The following is a 27,988-nucleotide window of genomic DNA, read 5'->3' as shown; positions in this document are numbered from 1 at the left end:
AATTGGTGATACTACTATCAATTAAGTGATGCATGTGTATAACCCTTTTCAATTTTGCACCATGGGAGACATATATGTTTTGTTTGAACAGCGCTTTTTAGCTGTTCATGGTCAATATGAACGGATTTGGATTTGAGGCAAATTCTGTGAATCGCGCTATCTATTTTAAACTTATTTTAGTGAAACAAATATTTGAAGGTGAGGCCACAGGCAACTGCATCGCTTGGGGTCGAATTTACTATATAAAGAGTAAAGGTATAGAACTCTAAATATAGGGTACCCAACTTAGCCGATGTAAAAACAATAAATTAATTGATATGAAATTCTACTTTGTATTTTATTTTATTCATACATAATCAATCTACATTACTACCAAAGTTCATCCCGAAATTCCGTATACTTCCCAAGATATGCAGAAATGAACTCGGAAAAATGCCTATTATTTTTTGATTGACTTTTAGCTGGGCCCTGACACTATACGACTACACAGAGTGTTTGAGCATTGCAACAAGCTATCAAATAGAATGTGCAGCATAAAATATCATTTCTAAAATGAATTTCTTACCCCAATTCATAAAATGAAGTCCGTAATAGCTCCAAGTGACTGAAAATTTTAAACCGTTTCTACTTTCATTTAACACAGTCATTTTCATCGGTGCCACTAACTACCCACATTGACATCATTATTATCAATCGTCAAACACCTGTGATAATGTGATTTAGATAAAAAATAGACATAATAAGACATCTGTATATTTATAAAGACTTGTTATTAGCATAATTTATGTACTATAATGAATCAATATTAATAAATATTAGTATTTGAGTCTCTAAATTGTTATGGGTCCTTCCATCTCTTTTGGGTAATTAGTCATAACTACCGTTCATGGTGGGGATTGTGAAAATACAGACGGTTTAAAAAAGTTCAGTCACTTGGAGCTATTACGGACTTCATTTTATGAATTGGGGTAAGAAATTCATTTTAGAAATGATATTTTATGCTGCACATTCTATTTGATAGCTTGTTGCAATGCTCAAACACTCTGTGTAGTCGTATAGTGTCAGGGCCCAGCTAAAAGTCAACCAAAAAATAATAGGCATTTTTCCGAGTTCACTTCTGCATATCTTGGGAAGTATACGGAATTTCGGGATGAACTTTGGTAGTAATGTAGATTGATTATGTATGAATAAAATAAAATACAAAGTAGAATTTTATATCAATTAATTTATTGTTTTTACATCGGCTAAGTTGGGTACCCTATATTTAGAGTTCTATACCTTTACTCTTTATATAGTAAATTCGACCCCAAGCGATGCAATGGCCTGTGGGTGAGGCTATATGATTGCATGAATTTATACATAGATATTTCTGTGAATTAATGAGATGAAAAAACAACATTTCCCTAGATTTTATCATAATTATAGAAACATGCATAATTATTGATGAAATTAAAATGCACTCACGCCCCCCCCCCCCTTTTCCCCTCAAAGATGAATATCTACCAATGCATATCTAGGTACTAGAATAACACTTTAAAAAAGCAAATGTTTAATTTCATATTTTGTTTTCTAAATCCCGATTACGGGTTGTTTGCACGATCTAATTAAAAGCACTAAATGCAGCATGCTACCATGCATGGGTACCTTTTATGCTTTAATTGCCAATATAATTCATGGTCTTTCTAGTATTTTGACAACTTGATTTTTCTTAACTAAGATAAACGTAATGTATTTTTCACCCCTTTATTGCCATAACAATTCGTTCTTTTTATGATTTGGAGAGGTATTGGTACATGCAGTACCCTTTGATGTATGTTTTCACCAAATATTTATGAATGATATTCTCACGTTCCATAATCTTCAAACTTTACAGCATTTTGCTTCAGTTTTCAAGTATATGAATTATAACAAAGATTAAAAGTTTCAATATACTGTGCATGCTGAAAAACTCCTAAAATTGTGTTTTTGATAATTTTTTAAAATGATTTTATTCTCAGGTTTTTCTGTTAAACAATTTTTCCTATGCAGTTTATCCTTCAAACACGTGGGCAGGACGTCCTCTAACCCCCAGACCAGTCACCCGAAAGACAGATCCCGTCAAAGGATATTTCTTCCTTTCTTCCTCAGTCGACCCCTGTACGCCACTTGTCACGTAAAGCTCGTCCAGATTTCCCCCGCCAAAGCAACAAGACGTGGTTCTTTTTGCGGGGATGTCAACTGTTCTCAATTGTTTTCCTGCAAAAACACATAAAATAAAATAAAATACATAAGATAGTCTTGTCAATTCGACAATTTTTATGCAGTATAATACTAAATGTAAAAAAATATTTAATAAATAGATAGATGCAAGACAAACAGCATTTCATGTCTCACCTGTGGTCGGATCAAAACGGACAATCTTGGCGACACCATAACAAGCCACCCATATTTTGTCCTCCGTGTCAATACACATCCCATCCGGGTACCCTAAAGTGGGAATTGTTCCTTCTCCAAAGTCTACGACCACCCGCTGGTTGCCTGTAGATCAATACAAGAGGTCCTGGGTAACACTGCTCACCTGCATTCCCTAGCTAGCATTTAAAGATATGGTTCATCAACTTTGGAGCCCTAATCGTGGCCCGACGTTACTGGGCAACAGTATTCTACATGCAGGAAAGCTTAGTCCGTGGTATGTAATTATTGATTTGTTCAGTATTATTGGAAATTAAGATTTCAAATGATTCTTGAAGGAAACAAGGACAGTGATAGACACCGGAAAGTTCAAAATATTTGTCATCCTAGTATATCATTATACACACCATCCGGGTACCCAAGGTAGGGGTTGTGTTATGGCACGTGATCCGAGTTAGAAGGTGGTAGAAAAAGACCGAACGCAAATGTATTCATTATACATATATGTGATTATCATCAATGCTTGCCTTGTCACTTGCTTTGACATTTGGCCAAAAACTGCACCCATGGACTAAGCTTGAGTAATGTGGCTAGAACCTATTTCTTTAATTCATACATATATATGTATGCACTAGATGAATAAACTTATAGGTAAATGCAGATCATATGAGAGAATATTGAACTTACTTATGCTGCCATTCTCAATGTCATAATCAAATCCGTACACTTTTCTCGGCAGTGAGTCAATGTAATACATGATTTTGTTGTCAGCTGTCCAGGCTAAGCCATTGGAAATGTTGATTTTATTTACACATGTGTGAAGGGAGCCATCAACGTCCAATCGAAATAAAGATCCCATTTCTCTTTCGGGATTGGCTGGTTCTGCTTCGTATCCCATTGTTCCTTAAAGAAAGTGGGTTTATAAGATATGAATTCTGCACGAATCTGAAGTAACATCCACACACACTCTCAAACATTCACTCAGTGATATTTATACAGTCAAATGGCTGTAAATATTCAGTGTTGACACAATGGGGACAAAACTTTGTGGGTTGGAGTCGAAGCAAAATGGGGTGGTGGTGGTGGTGGTGTTGGGGGGGGGGTCATGAGCATTTCGGATTTTCCAATGTTGTTTTGGCATTGCAATAACTTTCCCCAAACCACACAATTGTGCCCGAATGTTATCGTTTGCAGGACTGCACACTACTTTGCATTCAGTGTCATCCCTTTCCTCCCCGTACAAACATCAGAGTCGCATTCCACCGTTTCTACGACACAACCAGTGTTCAGCGTCTCCTCAAACACAATGCAACATACATCCAGTAACCACTTGTCTTCTTTTATATCTAATTCAGTTTTTAACCATTGTACAGTGTACCTTTGGGTTTGGCTCATAATCCATTTAATTATGCACAGTAACTCTAAGATCTACCTGACCTGAACGCACAGCCAGTTATGTTGTTGTTTACATTGATACGTATATATGTATTCCTACGCGCCAATATTCAAAATCGTTAATCAAAACTTTATGATGAGAAAAACTTTTTTTTTCTATTTTAAAAATATTATTAAATGATAAGAAATAAAACTTATAATTCTTTTCTTGATGCATTCATCAAACTAAAAATTTGACGGAAAACTTCATCAATGCTCGTATGAAAAATACGCGCATTGATGAAGTTTTCTCTCCAATTTTTCGTTTGATACATGCATCAAGAAAATAATTATAAGTTTCATTTTTTAAATAAAAACTGTTTGCTAAACCGTCATCAATTTGCATTTCTTCTGAAACCGTCAATGGCCTACATTTTTGCAGTTTCTCTATTTGCACCGGAAGTTGGTGGAGCGCTTCCAATTACGGTCCTAAGCTTCACATACATAGCAATTAACAAATAATGTATAGTAAAGCTTACGTTACCAAATTCTTTAGTATACCAAATTTTAACAGGTGGTATTATATATATGACAAAAACAAGGTTTAATTTCTTCGATTTTATTGAGAAAACTTTGATATGTACACCGACCGTTGGACCGAGTGAAGCATGACATGGTCATTGGCGTGTCCCAAGTGGTAATCATAATTCCGTTAAGTACGGTAGGTTATGACTCATTTAAAATATATATTTTTAATGAAAATGTCCTAAACACCCAGTAACATCTCAATATTAAAGGGGTTTATATGGAGACAACAGTTTTACAGGATCCGCGTATTCATTGAACGCAGGAAATAAAATGCAAGGCGACGAAAACCGTGCATTGTGATGTCACATTTAGCCTCGACTTTTTTCTATATTCAAAGCAAACAATTATAAACAACAACAATAGATCCCGTTTGCAGTAAAAAGGCTGTTAAAACTAAACAAAATTAACCAATAAATTCAAAGTGGTAAAAAAGTAACCGTAAGTAATAAACTCATGAACTCGTTCATCTGTTAAGTCGTATTACTGTTTTTCTATTTGATGATTGGCTAAAAACTGCAACAATGATAATCATACCATTCATTTTTAACAAACTCGGTGTTTGAATTACAAATTACACGCCAGTCTTGTATTTTTGGCATTCAAACACGAATAACTCTAGAAGCAACTAATTAACAAAGCAATATGGCGGCGCCCATATGGATCACAAAATTTTCCTTGAACGTATGTAGAAGTTATCTCTATTCATTTGCTGATTTTCTCATTTTTTCCCTTTTACCTACGTGTTACCTTTAGAGCCTTGCTTCGCGGACGGGTCTTTGGCCCGTCCGAGCTTCGCTCGGTATAAAGTAAGGACTTCGTTAAATTGTAGAGTTGGAGAAGGGTGGTGGTGGTGGTGGTCTTATAGGTGTATTTATAGTTTATTTCTGTCCAAATTATACAATTAATACTGAGGAGTTCGATAGCAATCTGTTTTAAAAACAACAGACACCTAGAATTAAAAGCACAATGGTAGCATGTGATACAATCAGGTATAACGTGTTAGGGTTCGAAGATTTGGATGAGTCCCTATACTTATTGATATTGATCTTAAACAAATGATTAGGAAATATACGAGTCAATATATACAGATATGTGCAAGATTTCCTATCTTTATAAAAAAAAAATGTACGAGTCAATATATACAGATATGTGCAAGATTTCCTATCTTTATCATAAAGAGACTATAGATCTTGATGTGACAGATCCGGGAGTACGGGAGATGTGTCCTTATACCGGACAGATCCCTTTTGTCGAAGGACTAATCAAACAAAATAAAATAAACACCAGGTGAACGTTCCCACCTTTAAAAGCTTCCCTACTAGTATACTAGACACCGTATACTGTTAGTTTCTTTATTCACCGTACCTTCGATAACTCCTTGCCAGCGTCTACTTCAGAATGACACTGTCTCTCGCAAAACAGCCGTATTTATACTACCCGGCATTCGTTATGCCTTGGGTCATATCGTATTGTCCTACGATAAAGTCCGGATCACATCAGCTCTATTTATAGATAATAATACATCCCGTGCCCGATCCCAATTCGTCACATTACCCACGCCTCTATTTCACATGCGTCCGCGCATGAAACGAAAACTTGGGTATCATCAACAAAAACATTTAATGAGAAGAAAACATGAAAACGTAGACCAATGATGAGTAATGAAAAAAAAATGAACATGATGTGAAATAGATATGCCTTATCCATAATCCTATATGCTTAACAATAATTCAAAACAGTACATATGTGTAACTCTTTGTTACTGTGTTCTTGGACTCAAAGTCATATACAATTTATATGTCAAAACACACTTCACTCTCGGTGATTTTCTTTATGCTTCGTCCATTTTCAAGATACTTTGTGATAGCAACCTCCTTCATCCTTTTCTTGGTACCTTCAGTCTGGGTGTACTGATGTATCATCATACGACCTTCTGTCTGAGTTCCGATGGACACCCCTGTTGAAACAGATCGAACTTCTGTTCTGTTCATCACCTTTCTTGATGTGTGCACAGGGCTAGGTGCCGTTCGTTTCCTCACCATACGCCCAACAACCAGGTCACTAGTGCTGGGAAGAGATTCGATGCTCCGTTCTGCGGGATCATCTCCCAACTGGATTTCTGGATCTTCATCCCATTCACTATCATAATCTGTGGAATCTTTTCGCATTGTACTGATACTAGGTGCGTCTTTATCTGTTTCTTCAGATGGACCCACATCAGGATGCTTCATCTTCATGTGTTTCAGGAAATATTCCTTCTTCTTGAAAGACACATGGCATTTCTCACACACCAACAAGTTCCGTGTACACTTCATAACATGTTCGATCCAGATTTCCTTCCCGTCGACTTCATGAAAACATACAGGACATATTTCTTTAGACTTTCGAGCTGTAACCTTGGTATTTGCCATAGCTAATCTACAAAATAAAAATAAAGAAATTCATTGAACTTAATCTAATGTCTATAAGGCTAAGTATCTATTTAAACCGCTTGTCCTCTTGCATATGTACATTGTGATCATCTAGGAAATATAGAAAGAATTGTTTGATCTACAAAACTAATGTGTCATATGCACTAGTCTTGAATATAATCTTTCAACCATATTGGAGGACGTCTATCTCGTCTTTCTCTGCCACCTCCAACCAGTTCAACCGTAACTTCGACATTTTTGTAACTTGACTCGAGGTCATCATGAACTTGATCAACATCAGTCCTTTCATCCATCTTTTCAGAGGAGTAATTGGGTTCTAGAACTTCTCCTCTCAATACCTGAGGTTTGCTGACTTTCATTCGATCACAATGAACTACTTGTTCTTTCCCATTGCGACCGCAGTTTACTTTATACAGAACTTCTGAGACTATGGACAAGACCAGGAATGGACCTCGCCAAAATGAGGTTAATTTTGATGAACATCCAGCCTTTCTTTGGGGAAAATATACATAGACTTCATCGCCTTTCTTGAATCGTTCATACGACATTTTCATGTCATGATAATGTTTCTGACGAAGAATTGCCCCTTCTGAATGTTGTCTCACTAATCATGTGCACGCTCCATTCGATCGAGAAGCACCCAGACCCATTCATTTCTTGGAACTTCTTTCCAGGACGAAGGCATATCATATGCTATGTCCAATGGTGTGGCTGCTTCTCTGCCCATCATAAGCATATTTGGGGTATACCCTGTGGACTCGTGCTCTATATGCCATCATAACGTACGGTATGCATTCATCCCAGTCCTTTTGATTTTCATTCACAAAACTACTAAGCATAGTCGCCAACGTCTTATTAAATCGTTCCACCATACCATCAGATTGAGGATGGTACGGTGTGGTTCTTGTCTTTCTGATCTGTAAGTATTTACACACTTCACTGAACAAGAGACTCTCGTACTGGCGACCTTGATCAGAGTGAATGCAGCCAGGAGTTCCAAATCTGCAGATGACCTCTTCTGTAATAAGCTTTGCAACTGTCTGGGCTTCCATATTAGGCATAGGAAAGGCTTCCGTCCATTTGGTGAAGTAATCGGCTACAACCAAAATATAGCCATTGCCTTTTTCTGTCACCGGAAATTCCCCTAATATATCAGAAGCTATTCTCTCCATCGGATAACCAACTTGAAGTGGCTGCATCGGCGCCCTTTTTGTTTTAGTTGGGACTTTTCTCCTTGCGCATATGTCACAACCCCCAACATAGCTTCTCACATCGCTTTGTAGTCCAGGCCAGTAATAACTTTGTCTTATCTTGTTCAGTGTTTTTGTCACGCCCAGATGTCCACCGGTCTTGGCATCATGGGCCTGTTCTAAGATAAATCTTCTCTGGGACAGGGGCATAATCACCTGATATGTCACGAGGTTGCTATCCTCTAATTCCCACATGCGGCACAATACATTATCCTTCAGTGTTAACTTACTCCATTGTGCCCACAAGGATTTAACTATGTAACTCTGAGCAGTAATCTCACTATACTCTGGTCTCTTGTCCTCCTCTTTCCAAGACTTTACAAGTCGTATGTCAGAACATCCATTCTGGACCTTTACCAGGTCTGTAGAACTGTCATTGACCTCGTTTATCTCGTTCCCCTGCAATACCCTGGTATGCTCATTATCTCCATCTTGGCTCTCGAGCTCCCAATTGTCAAAGTATCCACATTGACCACATGGCAGTCGGCTTAGCCCATCAGCATTCCCATGTAGTCTTCCAGCCCGATGCTCAATTTCCATATCATAAGCTGCTATGACCTCCAGCCATCGAGCCAACTGGCCTTCCGGATCTTTGAACCTAAGTAGCCAGCGAAGGGAACTATGATCTGTTCTGACCAGAAATTTATGTCCATACAAGAAAGGCCTAAAGTGTTTGATGAAGGTCACTACTGCTAGTAGCTCCTTTCTGGTCACGCAGTACTTTCGTTCAGATTTGCTTAGAACTTTACTGGCATATGCAATCACTTTCTCCTGTCCATCTTGTATCTGAGACAAGGCGGCTCCGATAGCATTCTGGCTTGCATCTGTATCCAGAATGAATGGTTTGCTAAAATCTGGATGAGTAAGAATCGGTGCAGATGTTAACTTTACTTTCAAAAGGTCGAATGCTGTTTGACATTCCTCTGTCCAGGAAAATGGAGTTGTTGCTTCGGTAAGCTTATGTAACGGTCGTGCAATATTGGCAAAATGAGCTATAAATTTTCTATAGTAGCTGCAAAAGCCTATGAAGGATCTATCTTGAGTTTTACTTATTGGCTCTGGCCATCGTTTTACAACTTCAACCTTTTCAGGATCAGTCTGGATGCCATTTTCTGAGATCACATGACCTAAATATCCTACCTCTTTACCAAACAACACACATTTCCTAGCTTTCAGCTTCAATCCAGCTGCGTAAAGCTTTTCAAAGACTAATTCCAGGTTACATAACATTTCGTCGAACGTTGTCCCATATACAATCACATCATCCAAATAAACAAGGCAAACTTGCCACTGTACACCGGACAAGACTGTTTCCATTAGCCGTTCAAATGTGGCCGGGGCATTGCACAGTCCGAACGGCATGACATTGAATTCATACAACCCTTCACGTGTCACGAAAGCTGTCTTGTTCTTATCATCTGGATCCAACTCCACTTGCCAGTATCCCGCATTAAGATCAAGAGTACTAAACCATCGGGATCCTCTAAGCTGGTTAAGTGACTCATCAATTCGAGGGAGGGGATAGGCGTCTTTAGTCGTGACACTATTCAACTGCCTATAGTCCACACAAAATCTCGTGGACCCATCCTTCATCTTAACAAGCACTATTGCCGAGGACCATGGACTCCGAGAAGGTGTAATAATTCCTCTTTGAAGCATGTCTGATACATGCTCTTTCACTTCATCCTGCATTCGAAATGGGAGTCGTCTAGGTGGCTGTTTAATGGGTGTATGACTACCCGTGTTGATCTTGTGTTTTACCAAAGAGGTACGACCTACATCCTTATCAGATACAGAAAACAAATCCGAATACTTGACAAGCAAACGTCTTGCCTTGGCAATTTGTTCTTGTTCTAGATGCTCAGTGCTTCTATCAAAAAGCTCTTTTACATGATTTGACAATGGCTCAGACCCATCCGCTTCTTGACTGTGGTTTGATACAGATACCACCTCGTCTATAGGAGACAATTTCCCGACAACAGTTCCTGACTGAATGGCTTTACTGGTGTCAGATATGTTCATGATACGGAGCGGTATCGTGTCTTGTCTTCTAACCAGGGTTTTAGCCAACATTCCAAAATCGGATTTCAGAAATTTATTAGAAGGCTCTATGAGACCAACCTTAACTGGGTATCCTCCATCTGGTCCTGGGCAAATGGTACCTTCGGTCATGACCTCGGATCTAGGCGGAATAATTATTCTACGCACCAACGCCACTTTGTATTCCTGCGCCATACCCTCCAATTGTATAGGGTGTTCTATCCCCGAGACTTCAACCTTGCGTGTACGAAGGTTAATGATGGCCTCGTGCTTGATAAGGAAATCTAAGCCAAGAATACCATCTACAGAAACATCAGCAACGATCATTTCATGATGCAGAGATATTCCATTCAATACAAAGTTGATGGATACCTTACCATAAATCTGAAGGATGGAACCATTTGCTGACAAAACATCTTTGTCTACACTCTTTAACTCGTAATTCCCATTTCCTTGTATGTTTTCATAGCATACCTTTGAGAGTAAAGATACCGTGGCACCGGTGTCAACGAGTAAGTATGTGTCAATCCCATGGATTTTAGCAGTAACATAAGCACCTGGCTCGTTAACAGCAGATACAATTCTTGAGTGCAATTCTTCCTTCCGTTCGTTGTTATGAGACCTATCATCTTTCCATTTCCTGCTGGTATCCTTACCCGTTTCATCCTTGCCATAAGACGGATTCATGCCTAACGGACACTCCCTTTTTAGGTGCTTGTCTGATCCACATTTGAAACACTTTCTAATACTGCTGGCGTCCCTTTCTGACTTATGTTGTTCTACCTTTGTATGTCGAGGATCTTGCCCTTTCTTCTGCATATGGAATTTCCACTGCTTTATATCTCTAATTTCCCGTTGAAGGGATTGCATGTTTTTCTCCATGGTGTCTATAAACCTATCTATTTTTGATGCCTGAGCTGAACCTTGTTGCTCCATGCTTCTGATATTCTCTGTGCGGCGGCTCTCAGCTTTATAATAAGCCTCTAATTCAACTGCTCTCTGTATAGCTTCATTAAGACTGCTTGGTCTAGTCTGCTTAACCTTAAGCCGCATCTACCTAACATGGCAACGTCAACAAACGAAATCATTTGAAGCTGGGAGTTTTCAGGTCGTATGGGGCTTTAATGAATATTTGAAGGTATGTTTAGACACAAGTATAGTAGGAAAATATGTTAAGAATTTTTTGATATTAAATATATGAAACAGCAAATCAAGAATACAACGATATAAGGCCTCAACCGTGCGCAACTTTTTGTGCGCCGTAAATCGAAGGTTTTTATAAGGGGTGGCTCTGTAGCTCTCTGTTATGTCAAAATATTTTTTCAGAGAGCTACAGTTCTGCAGCTAGGAATGACACTGTCTCTCGCAAAACAGCCGTATTTATACTACCCGGCATTCGTTATGCCTTGGGTCATATCGTATTGTCCTACGATAAAGTCCGGATCACATCAGCTCTATTTATAGATAATAATACATCCCGTGCCCGATCCCAATTCGTCACAGTAGCATTGTAAAGGGAGGGGGGTTATTTCATAATATTGCCTAAAATTTCTTGACAAAAATAAACAATCCAAAGCTCTAGAAGGAAGGCGGCAAGGGTAAATTTTTCAGTTCCACTCATCGGTTAAATTTTACATTTCCACTACCATTCACGACAATGCTTTAAAAAAAAAGGGGGGGGGCAGCCTATCTGACTATATAGATCTATCTCTGCATGTAAAATTAACGAAGTTTGTATGTAATAATAAGAGGAGTTTCTAGGAGCCTCAGATTGTTTTTGTGCTCATTTGAGTAATCGAAGTGCAGTTAAGAAGAGGTGTAAGTTGATGTACACAAAATCTAACTTTCAAAAGATTGAATCACACACGAAAAAAAATATTTGAACAAAACTATTACACTAGACATACAAATTCGAGATAATTAACATACTTTATCTATTGACATCTAGTGTACATTTAGCAACAAGTAGTTTTGTTCAGTGTGAAACGATAAATTGATAATGTACACATATGCGGTGATTGTACATGTGTTTTTAGGCATATCATATTGCATGTTTTTTGTGTGTTTTGGTTGTCGAAAATATTGATAAACCACAGAAAAAGTGTGTTTTGAATATATTTGTTTGAATCTAGAAATCCTAATAAAAATTTTCTTGTTGTAATAGATAATTTGTATTTTGTTCTACATATGTTTCCAAAGTACCTAAAAAGGATTGAACAGTTACCCATTCCTAGAAAATGTGTTCCAATGTAAAACTTATACGGTACCAATTTTGATGCACCAGATGCTCATTTCGACAAATAATGTCTCTTCAGTGATGATCAAGCAAAGTGTTTGTAGCCAAAATTCTATCAATAAGTCTATATTGGAACCACTGAAGTTTGGAGGTTTTTTGTTAACTTGGATGGTAACTTATAAATTGTTTTCCATTCACTTTCTTCAAGTCCAAATCGAGTGTTATATTTCGTTTTACAGATTGGTTCCGTGTCGTTATAGTTCAAAATATCCTAAATATGTTTCTATTTCTTACAACATGACAATTTATAGATATTAGTTAAAATTAAGGAATCCACTTTCTTTGACATGGATATACATGTACGTACAACACCACTACCCCCAGCATAACAACAAATAGTCACACTGTTTACAAGTTCGTCCAGTCTTACCTGCCCATACAAATAATCACACTGTTTACAAGTTCGTCCAGTCTTACCTGCCCATACAAATAATCACACTGTTTACAAGTTCGTCCAGTCTTACCTGCCCATACAAATAATCACACTGTTTACAAGTTCGTCCAGTCTTACCTGCCCATACAAATAATCACACTGTTTACAAGTTCGTCCAGTCTTACCTGCCCATACAAATAATCACACTGTTTACAAGTTCGTCCAGTCTTACCTGCCCATACGCGTCCTCTGGAATCACACTTTCCGTCATTAAATCTGTTCATTGTTCCTTGGTCAACCTCGTGAAGCTTGGTTACTTCTCGGGAATCCCAGTCGACACGTGACAGAGAGCGACCAAGACCCACAACATAGTCACCTTTCCTGCACGGAACAACAAAACCAACGCTGTCCCCTAAAATTATGGATGGATGTATGTGATACCCATTACGTCAGTTTGGAGATACCGTTTACGAACCGCTACGATTTTAATTATACATGCGATTCACAGGTTACATGTTAAACAAGAGGCCCATGGGCTACATCGCTCACCCGAGTCACATTGGCTCTGGCGTTATTCAGCTGTTATTATTTTTAAAATAATTTTTTAAATCAATCTTTAAACCCATTTTGACCCCATATTGTGGCCTCAACCTAGCCCGAACGGATCACAACATAACTGAAATTCAAATAACACAAAGATGCCGCAACACCAATATGACTAACATTATCGTGCTGTTCTGAATAAGACCAAGGTCACAAGGTCCACAGATCATGGCATGATATCTTGCCATAAGAAATCTATAATATTATCATAACGAAATTTGCAATGTATAAAACAGATGATAGAATTCTGAATTATGGGAGAAGTATAATGAATGAATGGACATTGGCAAAATAATGGGAAACAAAAACAACAGTAAGATGCTGAACAAGAGTGTACGAACTCTTTACCGTGAGACTGTTTATAGCTTGTTTGCAAGGTTATGAGGGTGAAAGTGATTTTGGCCAGAGGAAACATATAATCATATATAACTAATCGGAGTATAACAAATAAGTTGCCAGAGGTGAAACATTTGTATATATTGGTTACGAGAAACAAGAAATTAAAGATTATGCAAAAACATAGAAGTGAAGTTGAGTATGCAACGCTAATTTATAGATTTTTCAATGAAATAATTGTGTTGGCTTTGAGTTTGAATTAAAAGCCAATGCCAATTGTGCTAATTTTTAAGATCTAACAAATATGGTAAGGAATTTTGGAGGATGTACGGGGGTATAAATGCGAGGAATAGAGACAGAGTTCTTCAGTAGCTGAACAGAACTTTGTCTCTGCCCTTTCATTTGTACAGGTAAGATATTAAGTATAATTGCGCATTTCTGAAATAACTTTTTTAATTCTTCAGATGGCTCCGTTAATTTATGTGTGAACTTTTATAATAATGTTTGTAATTATTATTGTATATTGTGTAATATGGATTGTAATCAATAATTATAATGATGAAATTTTTCTTTAATAAAAGAGTAGCTGAACAGAACTTTGTCTCTGTCCTTTCATTTGTACAGGTTGAACGAAAAAGGGCTACTCCGTTCAGCCCGTGAACACAAAGATCCCGAGGTTAACTGGTACTTAGCCAGTATTTGAATATCCCGCTTTGCGCCATAGCTGACCTAAAAATACTTCTTCCCCAAACTTGTATATGAGCTATTACGAAGTTCAAGTCAGTTATGGGGCGAAATTGGATATGATAATATACAAAATATGAAAGCTCTATCTCAAATATTGATTAGGCCAAGTTTTTAAGAAAGTGGGTTAAGATCACAGGATCAAATGCGATTGTATCACGAGGTATTGTCATAAAGAATCTATATACAAAATATGAAAGCTCTACCTTGAATAGTTCCTAAGATATCTAACAGGTTATGTTTTCTTAAAAGTAGGTCAAATTCAAAGGTGAAAGATCCTAGAATTGAAAGGTCTTGCCATAAGAAATCTATATACAACATATGTAAGATCTACCTTAAATCGTTCAGGAGATATTGAATAGGTATGACCGTATGATATTTAAAATAAATAAGCCCAACTCCAATATCAAGGCCTCCAGGTCAAACTTCACGAAATAAGAATGTCTTGCTATAAAGAATCTTTGGACAAAATATCAAAGCCCTACCTTAAATAAAAGACGTCAAACTCCAAGGTCAAAAGATCAAACACCATAGTGTACAAGTTCTTGCCATAAAGAATCTATTCACAAATAATGAAAGCCCCACCTAAAATAGTTCCGGATATATTCAATAGGTTATGTTTTCTTAAAAGTAGCCAGGTCAAATTCCAAGTTCAAGATCACAGAGTCAAAGATCATTATATGAAATAAAAGGTCTTCCCATAAGAAATATACATACAAGATATGATACTACATCTAACTTAAATACTTAAGGAATTGGTCAGGGTTTTTTTATATATCAAAAGTAGGTCAAACTTCCTGATCAAGGTCACAAGATTACACAACATTGCATTACATGAAATGTCTTTCCGTAAAGAATGTATATACAAAATATGAAAGCCCTAGCTTAAATAGTTCAAGAGATACATGTATTTCTAACGATGTTTTCTATATATCGGCATGTAACACTTAACTTCCCTATTGTGGGCCCATCCTACCCCCGGGAACTCCGATTTGCACAAACTTGGACGTACGCTGTGTTAGGAAGCTTTCGTGTAAATTTCTACTTTTCTTGCCCAGTGGTTTTTGAGATAAAGATTTTTAAAAGAGTTTCCCTATACACTCACATGTAAAACTTTGATTTCCATTGTGGTCCCACTCTAATTCTTGGGAGCCATGATTTTAACATTCGTGAATTTTCATTACATCAGGAACCTTTCATGAAAATTTGAACTTTTCTGGCCCAGTGGTTTTTGAGAAGAATTTTTTTTTAAAGATTTGCCCTATATATTCGCATGTAAAACTTTAATCCCCCTATTATGGTCCCATCGTACCCCCGGAGACCATAATTGTAATAAACGTGAATCAGCAATATGTCAGGAAGCTTTAATGTAAATCTCAACTTTTCTTGCCTAGTGGTTCTTGAGAAAAAAAATTAAATGACCCCACCCTGTTTTTGCATTTTCGTGCTTATCTCCCCTTTGAAGAAAGAATGGTCCTTCTTTTGAATAGACTTGAATTCCTTTCACCTATGAATGATTTGTACCGAGTTTTATTGAAATTGGTCCAGTGGTTCTAGAGAACAAAATGAAAATGGGAAAATTTTCCGGACAGACGACAGAAAAAAAAAGTTATCAGAATAGCTCAGGTGAGCTAAAATTTGGACTGTTTACATAGTAAGGGACAATTACTTAATGCTTGTAGAAAATCCATGTCAGAATATTTAATTTGGTGAGGAGAGTATAGATGATCATTAAACGGCATCTCTTTAGATCATTTAAATTCATAATTTAATGCTAAGATATATATACAGATGTACTATATCTACATATTTGATGAAGATAACAAACAAGTGATCAATCTCATAACTCATAAGGAATACAAAATAAAGAGTTGGGCAAACACGGACCCCTGAATATACCAGAGGTGAGATCAGGTGCCTTGGAGGAGCAAGCATCCCCGTCAACCGGTTACATCCGCCGTGATCCGTATGTTTTGATCAGGTAAACGGAGTAATCCATAGAACTTGCGAATTGCTGACTTTAAATTAAACTGTTGAAACCCTGTAACATCAACTTGTTTGTCAGTAGCATGTCTCGATTTAAAAACTTATCATACGCAGAACAAGCTTTTGCGTATCGAATCAATTGAGAGAGATATACACCATATACAGGTGATAATGGAATATCTATACTTATTTATCAAATTTTGCCAATAAACTCCGCAACGCTTGCTCCAAAGTTACAGTTTGCACCTTTAATATTGTTTCATATGTGAGGTGAAGTCCGTAAGCTATAATAGAATCTTAATTGATAAGTAAATATCGTAAAATCAATTAAAACACTACTTTCGTTTTCGATAAACTACCCTGAAATAGCAAAAATGGGAGTAAAGTGGCGGATCTAAGCAAGTTTTTTTTAAATGACAAATTAAGATAATATCTTATGAGAGATCATTTACGTTACATAAGGAACATTTAATTTGGAGGTCCAAGTGACTTCCTGATAATCAAGTTGTAGATATCGTTCATTTAATTCATGTGCGCAACTATTCAAACACGCATGAAAAAGTCCTTCCTCTATGCAATATTATTTAAGTCTGATTTCCAGAACTTGTGCGGAGTTTCATCTAGTTGCTACATAAATATGGGAAGTTGACGATGGAGAAGTTGAAATCATCCCGCTTGTCATGAAGCTGAGTTCTTAGTTTGCCGTTTATACCGTATTCATTTTCAATAAAAATATCTAAGTACGAAGTAGATATGGAAGACTTAGTGCGGTCTTTTATCTTGAGTTCAAAGGGATATATCAAATCGACATATTATGAATGACAATGATTACTGTTAATAGATAAAACGTCGATACATTCAAATGTCGAGTTGAAGGCCACAGCAAGAGATTTTTTCTTCTCATGTAGAAGTTTTTGTATAAAATCTGCTTAAAGGAGCACAATTCATGCCCATGGGAATATCTCAAATTACTTTTAGCTTTTTAAGACAACGGGCATGTCCCCTCAGGTCTTTTGTACGAAAAATTGTAAGAAAGACATGCGTCTTCACAACATGCCAGTTACCTTCCTGTATGTTTACAAAGTTTATTCAACACTTTATATGCATGTACCTAGAGTTTTATTAGCAGGTAGTACGGTGTTTACCAGTGATTTTCCAAGTTCAGATTGGAATTTCATTGATTATTTCTCTTGAATTGATATTAAATACTGTAGAATTTTGACAATTTGTTTCGCAATTGAATTAATGTAATTTAATGGAATCATATGAAGCTGTGAGTTTTCGGGTCGGATGGGGCTTTAATGAATATTTGAAGGTATATCTGGACACAAGATGTTTTTTGACATTAATTTTAGAGACGGCGATGCAAAAATACATCGATATAGGGCCTCAATCGTGCGCATTCTTTTCTGCGCTGAAAATCGAAGGTTTTTATAAGGGGTGGATTTTCCCGGAGAGCTACAGATCTGCAGCTAGTGGGTTTGATGCATGAATCAAGGAACTCTCACTCTCAGATTTTGACACTGTCATTGCTTTGACCTGCCCTTTGCGTATTCTGTCTCGTAATAGTTTTATGATATTGTGTTTTTCATTTTTCAATTCTTCTACTAAATCGAAATCGACTTAAGTCAATTTATTAAGTTTCGTAGAGCTTTGGCTACATACGTACGACGAGAAGCCATCTTGAGGATGTGGACCATTGTTTATCGCGACTTTTAATCAAAAATATAAGTCGCTTCTCATGGATGTAGCCATTATTGTTTACATGACGTAAGTGATAGTTGTGTAATTTGCATTCGATTGGGCGAAAAACAATTGTCGCAACCAATCGAAGTCTTTCGCGGAAACTATGAAAAATATATCTAGATGAAGGTACTAGAATCGAACACTTGGCTAGCGAAGATGGTTCAACAATTGTACCCGAATAATTCATGAATATCAGTACATGTATACACTTCTAAATGGTTTGTTTGGAGGAGATTTAAAGTCATCATAAATCATATCATAAAACCGAGCGTTGCTAAAACGCGGAACGGAAAACTGAACGGAATTAGAATGATTATTGTAGATAAGATACCGCCAAAAATCGGGGGAAATGATTCATTTTGATTAAAATCAACAATTTAGGAATTGTTTACAAGCGCTAAAACAACTTTATCTTAAAATTGTTTAAGTGAATTAAGTTAAACGTTTGTGTAAAAATTTATAAAGCGTTTTAGAAGAATTTTGATATTTCGACATTACCAGGTGTTAGCGAGCAGTGACACCTTTGGGTAGAGAATTAAAAGAATACACGTGCTTCATATCCCCCCCCCCCTCGTGGCAAAACGTCATTAACGCACATGTACATGTATTTACACATGATGTCGTGTGATATGCATAAAAGTACGATAACTCATGCTCTAATTAAGTCAACAAGTTAAACATCTTGTATTTGATCTATTATTTTTTGACTAACATAGAATTAGTGACCGCAGCACTCCAATCCTAAACAGGGAGGACTTCTGGCAGATCATTTCCAAACTAAATACTTGTATATCTTAACATTTAGATTAATAATGAGATGACTTTTATTTCCATTAAAGCATAAATTCTGTTTTAGGCCTTTTAGCTATTTCATATATTATGAAATTTATCTGTTAATTCCTCTTACTATGGGTCGTAAAAATCCCTGTAGTTTTCATTAGTAGTGTTTCAATCTTTCTTTCCCGCTGTATCTCTTCAGTTTCAACATTAATCCGCAGGATATCGGTAAATGTACGAACTTTCACATTGATTCATCCCAAATGTATGGCAAGCCCTTTTACTATTATTTATTCGTAAAATAAGATATCTCTATTGGTTGTAGAGATATCTCTGTAAGTTAGAGAGATGTCTTTTTACGCTAGAAAGATATCTCTTTAGCCATGAACAATTGCAAGGAGGATTTTAATACCAAAGGGTGAGCTGTTGTAATTTATGGTTAAACTTAGTCATACAACCTCTAAAAATTACAATAACTTTTCTGGTTATTGAAAGTTCAAAACACATGTACATGTATGATACTAATATGTCTGGGTTTTCTATATGACAGCGGAGTGTCCTGACCAGAGGCAAACTCGTGAAATAATAGAAATTGTTTTGGTATTTTGCAGATGTTTTCTAAAGTAAGACAACCTTTCCAAGGAACCAAACAATTACTTTCCTTGTATTGACATGGTGAAAAATTGGGAAAGTCCAGAAAATGACGAAGACCTGCAAAATGTCATCAGTGATATTGTTGCAATTGAATGTAGCCAATTATTATCAATATTATCTATCACTGAATTCATAAGTAGTTAAGGAAAAATGTTTTAATTTTTTCATTCAGGTTATAATCCTTTAGGTTGAAATAAATACCTACTGCTTGGAGGTTATTTTACATCTCTCAGGATTTTTTAGATGTCAGATTTCCTAAATATCACACCTGTGCTTTCATTCATTAAAAAAAAAATTGAATAAATGTACAGAACAGTTTAATGTTCTTTTTTGTGATATATTTGCCAATAGTTTCAGTTAAAAGTTACCAAAAAAAATGAAAAAAGAATTGCAATGATTGAATCTGTTTGTTTATAATGAATGTGTCATTCATAATCTTGCACGTGACGTTCAGGAATTTTTACATTACCTGACTTACAGTGCCCCCCCCCCCCCAATCCTTTATGGCTTTATTTACAATGAAACTACATATGCAGAGTGAATTTAATACATGAGAGGTATATCATGTTTTAATTGTCTGCTGAATTTGATAGAAAGCTAAAACAGTTTGAATACACAAATCTTGTAGATGACTGCAATAAATACTGTAGCATTTATTGGTGGAAGATTCTTTTCATATAACCCCTCTCCCTCCAATATTGGGTCAAAGTGCAACAAACAATAATTTTCACCCTTCATTAATTGTACAATAATATTATTATGTTATATGAAGATTTTAAATCTACATAACCGATATTATTACACCCCCTCCCAATATAACACTAAATTTCATTTACTTGCTACTGACAAACAAGTTGATGGTACAGGGATTTCAACAGTCTCGATTGAAGTCAGCATTTCGCAAATTCTATGATCGTTACAACGATCTAGTTCGTCAATACAACCTCGCATTGGGTCAAATGCTGTCTGACGTGTTTCATACCGATTTTTAAGCTGTTCTTGGCACACTGATTTTGACTGCGGATAACTCCGTTTACCTGATCAGGGTATAGGGCTCACGGTGGGTGTGACCGGTCAACAGGGGATGCTTACTCCTCCTAGGCACCTGATCCCACCTCTGGTGTGTCCAGGGGTCCGTGTTTGCCCAACTATCTATTTTGTATTGCTTATAGGAGTTATGAGATTGATCACTGTTCGTTATCTTCACCTTGCATGTATCAAATATGATGTCAATTGAAGCGTTTCTTGGTCAATTATACCTGTTTTAGTTCAAATAGGTGAAATTAGGTAAAATTTCCGCATTTCCCTCATTTTAAAACTTTGATATTTTAATGCACAGTGTATTAAGATTTGATTGCTTATGTGTTATCAAATATAATTCCTATTTGTCTCTGCAATATCATGAAATAAGTATCATTAAATTGCAAGACATGGATTTTGCAATAAACCAAAAAGAATAGTACACTGTCTGGGTTTTTTCAATAGATCTAGATATAGAAAAGGGGAAAAGCAAGTGTCATTCGTTTCCATGGTTACCGATCGAGTAGAATAAAAATAATTATTTTTATGTTCAAGCTATGTTATCTAAAGCATATATACCAAGCTTCCCGAAATTCCGACACATGTCCATCAATAGCCATCTGCATGGTTCTATTGTCGAATTGAAGGCCACAGCAAGAGATTTTTTCTTCTCACGTAGAAGTTTTTGAATAAATTCTGCTTCATATGAATATAGAAACAGGTCAGCTAACAAAGGAGCACAATTCGTACCCATGGGAATTCCAACAGATTGTTGGAAGACCTGATCACCAAAGACCACGAATATATTGTCAATGAAGAACTCTAGCATATTTTTTATTTCAACTTCAGAGTACTTGTGCGTGGAAGCAGAGTGGTGTTTAACAAAGTAAGTTTTTGGATGACGGATTACTAGATATGAATATTTCCTTTTTCCATTTTTGTTGAAGAAGCAACTGTCTATGATGTCAAAAAGTCTAGTCTAGTATCGTGAGGAGTGTTGGAAAGTCATAGGTTTTGATGCTATTGATTTGGGAAAAGTTTTGCTATTTCAAGTTTACTAAAAGTTCTTTAGAATTTTTTAGAATCCACATTTGATTAACAACACTTCGGGCATATGTATTCGCACAGTAAGTTTGAAGTTTATCCTTCACAGCTGTTAATATTTTCACGAGGAGCAAAGATAGGGGCTTGGTAGAGTACTTACTGGATCCAGCAATGTATCTTTGTTTGTAAGGGTTTTTATGTAGTTTAGGAATCCAGATATTCATTCGACCCATTGACTGGGATATTAAATGTGTCTAAAACTGAGCATGGTTTTGAAGAATTTCATCTTTGGAAAGAGCAGTTGGAGTACAAGTACGATTACCAAAAGTGGAATTAATGCCAAGTTCGTTTAAAATACAGTTGTAATAATGAGCCTTACAAACAAAGACAATGTTGTTACTAGCTTTGTCAGCTGGAACCAAAACATATTTCTCATGTAACCCATCTAATTCTTTTATCACTTCTGGTTTACTAAACAAAGAAGGATAGATGGTACGTACTTTTGTTTTAATATGTCTAATGCGGGATTTTAATATTCCTCTTATGCTTTTGACCCATTCTGACAATGTATCAAGTTCTTTTTCATATTTAGCCCATTGTCTGGCAATAATCTTCGACAGAATTCATAATAGCGATAAAGTTGTCCCCAATTAAAAGACCGAGGTTCTCTGTATTTAGGACCTTTTTAGAATAAGTGATTTGAGGTCCTTATTTTCAACTATATCAACATCACCAGTAATGACATGTCCAGCTGGACTGTAGTTGAAAGAAGATAAAGAACAAGAACACGTTGGTGGATTACGTATATGATGGTCTATATTTAGGCACTGCAAAGTTTGTTTATAATTAAAAAGTTTGGATGCAATAGTAGAAGTATAGCTGTAGGAAATACAGGGTGTAGACTTGAATTTGGAATAAGTTGAAATACACGACTGAACCCTTTTATGACGAAGAATGTTGCTTATGTTGACGCATCTATTCCTTTGTTTGTAAATTTGGGTATGGGGAACTGGCGGCATGATTTGGAAGGAATATCATCCATGACCCGTGCTGGTTTTAAAAACCTATGATAGGCAACATCCATAACCATAGAGTTCAGTCTATATTCCGGTATTGAAAAATCCAAGTATAGACTAGCTGTACTTTGTAAAACTATCAATGGAACAGAGTAAAGTTTTGTACGAATATGATGTGGACCTATTTGTCTGTTGACGTAAGGTAAAAGTGAATCAAACTTGACATCATTTATACTTGGTCTGTTATATGATCGATGTCCACGACTGCGTTTCCGTCTTTGAGTATTGGGAAAGAGTCCCATCACATTCACATTATTTCCTTGTGGACTAGTCAAATTTCCCACATCATATACATTATCATTGCATCCATATGGAAATGCAGTGCCTAGGGTCCTGATACAGTGATCTTCTCGTTGTCTACGAAAAGGGGTGCTTAATGTTGGATTGTTTGTGTGATGGTAATTTCCCCCCAAAATCCTTACCCTCATGGACAAGATGGGTTGGTCTGGTGCATTAAAATGCTTGTAAAGAAGTTGGTTACCACCATTATTTATTTGAAATCTGTGCCTCGATATTCTTTTATTAAGTGAACCCTTGGTTTCTCCCACATAAATTAAGTCACACAGGTTACACTCAATGGTGTAGACAACGTTAGTAGATTTAATAAAAGCGGTTTCTCTTTAAATATCTAAATGCTGGAAATACAAAATACTATCTAAAGAAATGTTTTACTAAAGTAGAAACATAAAAACAATGTCATAATTACCAGTAATACCCTAAGTATGATACGTACGAGCAACGGAATAGTATAAAAACAATGCCATGTATTTAATTGCTGTTGAATACTTATCATTTACTTAGTTCGTGTATCGGTCGAATTCGGGTGATGAAACTACGTATGAGAATCTTGCTGAGTACATTCACTTATGCAGTGATGGATATTCGTCCCACTCCCGCATGTAAACATGCTGTTTCGCGTCTTACTATGTACGAGAGTTCTCCAAAGGGAAAATAACTCAAACGTATCTCGAAACCGGCGTATTGCGTCCAGTTGTATATCAGTTTAACACTTGTCTTTATACGTCAACAATATTATATTGCCCTTCTAAAGAAAGTAATATGCATTAACAAGTATTTAAAGATTTAGGGTTACCGAGATGTATTTTTTCGTCACTTCCGGTGTCTGGGCTCCATCTATGGATCTCATTATTGAGAATGTCTACGTACATGAGTTTGTTTATCTTGTCATCCCAGTGTGGTCCCTCCCCGATAGACTGACAGCTGTTCTTGATCACCACCTCTACAGACATGTCTAAATGATATAAAAATGTGTTAATTCAGGTGACATACGTATGTATTCTATTTAAAAACAAATTAAGAGATTGTTTGATCTATTGACTTTGACCAAAAATATCTAAAAGTGACGTCACATTTAGTCTCGACCTTTTTCTCTATTCCAAATCAAACAATTATAAACAACAACAATACATTCTGTTTACAATTTAAAAGACAGTTAAAACTAAACAGAATTAATCAAGAAATTCAAAGTGGTAAATATATCGTATATTTTTCTTTAATGAAACTCATGAAATCGTTCATTTATCTAGTCGTATTACTGTTTTTCTATTTGATGATTGGCTAAAAACTGTAACAATAATAATTAGGCCTATACCATTCAATTTTAAGAAACTGAGTGTTTGAATTACAAATTGCATGTCAGTCTTGTATTTTTGGCATTCAAAATTAAAACATAAATAACTGTAGAAGCAACTAAGGAACAAAACAAAATGGCGGTGCCCATATGGATCACAAAATTTTCAGAACGTATGTAGAGATTATCTCTATTCATTTGCTGATTTTCTCATTTTTCCCTTTTAAATACGTGTTACTTTTAAAACCTTGCTTCGCTCGGTATTATAGTGAAACTTGTAAAAGTTAATAAATTTGTGGCGCTTAAGCTTAATCGTCTTTTTCTTACCTTTGCATTTTAAATACACAAATAAACTTTCACTCAGTATTACTTAATGGATTGGTCTTCTGGGCATGCTTCAATCGAAAAGTGATTTCTTATGTTTAAAACAGCATTTAAAAACCTATGACAATGATGACGGAAAGATTTATAAAGAAAGATATCACGTGACCAGTATTCATATATTTTCTCGTTATTACGAGATAGTGGAATGTGAATTTATTAATTCTTTTACATGATAATAATAGGCTTTCTAACCGAATTTTAACATTAAACACATTCTAGTAATAGAACTGGAAACGGATAGATAGCTAAAAATACATATGCAGAAGGGAAAAACCTTGGTAACGCTACATCTTCCATCTTTTCACCCTGCGTTATTTTCATTTTCAAGCATTTTGTCAAAATAAAGACTAATATGAAGTCCAATTTAGTAAGAATTTGAATGTCTTTTTATATTCTTGTGACACATTATCATGGCTCTTTTTTCGAATAATTTCAAACCTTGTTATGCGGTAATGTCAATTTAACTCTGCAAATTACTATAAATATATTTTTTAGTTGTTCATAAATTTATAGAAGAAACTTGTAGATTCGTTTGATCATTGTACATTTTACCCGTTAATTATTACCTTGCATGACATATTGTAATATTTTAGGAGAGGGACTTGTAAGTTGTTAGAACTTGTTCCCAATCCTTTGATTTCATCAATAAAATATGTTCAAAACAATTTCAAACCTTGAATTCAGCTCATGAAGCAAACATCCGTGCGAATTTTCTTAGATACTCAATATTAAACACGAGTGTTTGAGAAAAGTAACTACTTTCATTCAAAGTATGAGATATATTCTGTTTCTTGATACGTCTGTGCGTTCCGTGCGATATGTGTTAGACAAAGAAAATCTCATTTATGTTGTTTTTCAGAAAAATAAATAGACCGATCGCTTCAAAAATCTTGAACCCGTGCGTTACTGAATCTTTTCACCATGGTCCACGGTGCATTTGGGGTGAAATTCTATACTGAGGCGCGTTTTTCTAGGGAGGGGGGGGGGGTGCCCGGTCTAATTCATCATATGAGGAAATTCTGTTTTAGGCCCATATTTCTGAGGGGAAAGTCTAACCCGGTCCCGTTTTTCGGAGGGAAATTCTATACAACAGCACCGGTGTTGTAGCAAGACTTTTCCCCCGCATAGACTTTCCCCCCGGAAAAACGAGCCCGGGATAGATCTTCCCCCATAGGGGGAAAAAGCGCCACAGCATATAATTTCCCCCTATGTACAAAGTCAGTATAGAATTTCCCCTTGGGCGGAAAAACCGCCCTGGTATAGAATCCCCCCTCCTGTTTCCGGATTTCATCTACCGGAATCTTTTTCTTCTCATGTAGAAGCTTTTGAATCAATATAGAATAAAGCAAACCCATGCAATTAAAGATAATAATCAACGAAAGTCATTATTGCTATAAAAAGGTACATGTTATCCAAAAAAAAAAAGTTACAAAAAGAAACAAATATGTGCTGTTAAACTGTTATAGTTTAATGAAATAGATATGCGCTCATTAATATTACGATATTCATAAAATAAAGGAATTTTTTGAAGATGTTGAAGTTGGGTTTACACGCTGAAAACTTTAAATTGCGTATAGTAAATACAACATGTTTCCCAAAAGACTTTAACGATGGTCAATATCATTAGGGTTTTTCGTATAAAGTCGACTAAAAGATATACAATTAAAATATCTAAAAAGTAAATTAGATGCACTGTATAAATAAAAGTAACCGTTTATTTAAATTCGAAATTTTAAATTAAAAAGACATTAACTTCTCCCCAACTTCACTATTTTAGATGTTAGATACTGGTAGATAACAGCAAAGACTTGAGATGTATGAATGGATTTTGATATAGCATTACACGATTTGAATAATGTCCTTTAAAAAAAACAACCCACAAACAAACATAAGATGATGATTGTGACACACAAGACCCTGCTCAGCATTAAAAAAAAAAAAAATAAGAAGAAGAATTCCTGGGTCTAGATAAGCAAGATAATTCTAGTAATAGAACTGGAAACGGGAATATAGGCAAAATGTAAGAAGGAGGAAAAAGCGCACTGTCATTTAGGAGGAAATTCTATACTGGGGCGGTTTTTCCTAGGGGGGGGGGGATTGGGCCCGTGTTAATTCTACCTAGGGGGAAATTCTATGCCAGGCCCATCTTTTCGGGGGGGGGGGGGATGCCTATTCCGGGCCCGTTTTTCCGGGGGGAAAGTCTATGCGGGGGGGGGGGGGGATTCTATGCTATAACACTGGGACCTAAGACCGGGTTTAGTCACTATCATCATATTGCACGCACCCTATTTGATAACGGATGCGTGCATTAAACTTAAACCACAAGGCCGAATTTAAATCAAGAGATTTTATTTCAAACTATGAGGAGTTTCAACATTTCTCTATCTAGAAGTCTGCTCAACTCCTTATTCGGCTTCGTAATTTTTTTTTTAGTTATACAATTTTCTTGTGTGGATTTAAAAGCTGCGTACTAAAATGACCATTGATTAATTCGGTTCGAATGTAAAGTGTAATGATTTATGCTTACCTTGCCAATTTACCGGTATATCATAAATTGCATCCAACCTAATCCAATATTTGCCCGGCCACTACCGCAATAGCTGGATTGAGTAGAAGTACGAAGGTCGATTTCTTTATCTGAACACCTTATATGAATTGTGTCAACAGGAATGGGAACAGTCAACAAATCGCCCCACTTGGTATAGATTGTTGTCTAATAGAAATGTTATAGGGGAGAGACATAAATGAGATCGAGATCCAGATAGCTGTGAAACTGTAGCTCTCCACGAGAAAAAGGAAACTTTCTGTTCAGTTTCAGATTCTGACAAAGGTGTAGCACATGTGCTGCGCTAAGCGTGTGGATTTTGTAATTTACATAAACTAAGATTTTAGCTTGATAACACTATCACGATTTGATACACTTTAAGAAATCATAACGCGTTCTTTGCACACAAGACATGATAAATAATTAAAGACAAAAATGTTCCCTTTTCTTTATTTGGAATGGTAATAATTATTCAGTTTTTTCTTCCACAAAATTTCTCTAAAACGACGATAAATGTCATCTTTGTAAAGTTTTTCAATTCCGATTATAGAATAATCGTCAATACTATGAGTCTGTATATAAATAAATAGATGTACAGGGTCACCAGTCATTAGTAAATGACAAATTCAAAACATGCCTTGGGTATAAAGTTACCCCAGTTTCTCCCGCATATACAACTTTTTTGCAAAACACTCCATAAACTACATTGCTGGATTTACAATTGATACATGTATAATT

At 36.2% G+C, this 27,988-nt stretch overlaps 2 protein-coding genes across 2 annotated transcripts; both read right to left on the bottom strand.

Annotated features, from left to right (window-relative positions):
* Positions 1–1,962: 1,962 nt before the first annotated feature.
* On the bottom strand, positions 1,963–27,481 carry LOC125671882 (regucalcin-like). The gene is made up of 6 exons (XM_056161554.1): positions 27,233–27,481; positions 23,824–23,982; positions 12,977–13,156; positions 3,079–3,294; positions 2,374–2,517; positions 1,963–2,235 (listed from the first exon to the last, which is right to left on the bottom strand). The coding sequence occupies exons 2-6, from the start codon at positions 23,978–23,980 to the stop codon at positions 2,030–2,032; spliced, it is 903 nt and encodes a 300-aa protein (XP_056017529.1). The 5' UTR covers positions 23,981–23,982; positions 27,233–27,481; the 3' UTR covers positions 1,963–2,029.
* On the bottom strand, positions 5,955–10,483 carry LOC130053902 (uncharacterized). Its single transcript, XM_056161555.1, has 2 exons — positions 10,157–10,483; positions 5,955–6,771 (listed from the first exon to the last, which is right to left on the bottom strand). The coding sequence occupies exons 1-2, from the start codon at positions 10,174–10,176 to the stop codon at positions 6,147–6,149; spliced, it is 645 nt and encodes a 214-aa protein (XP_056017530.1). The 5' UTR covers positions 10,177–10,483; the 3' UTR covers positions 5,955–6,146.
* Positions 27,482–27,988: the final 507 nt, after the last annotated feature.

The sequence above is a fragment of the Ostrea edulis genome, chromosome 4 (genome assembly GCF_947568905.1).
Source record: "Ostrea edulis chromosome 4, xbOstEdul1.1, whole genome shotgun sequence".
In the NCBI taxonomy this organism is placed as follows: Eukaryota; Metazoa; Mollusca; class Bivalvia; order Ostreida; family Ostreidae; genus Ostrea; species Ostrea edulis.
This window is presented reverse-complemented; position numbering and strand designations above follow the sequence as displayed.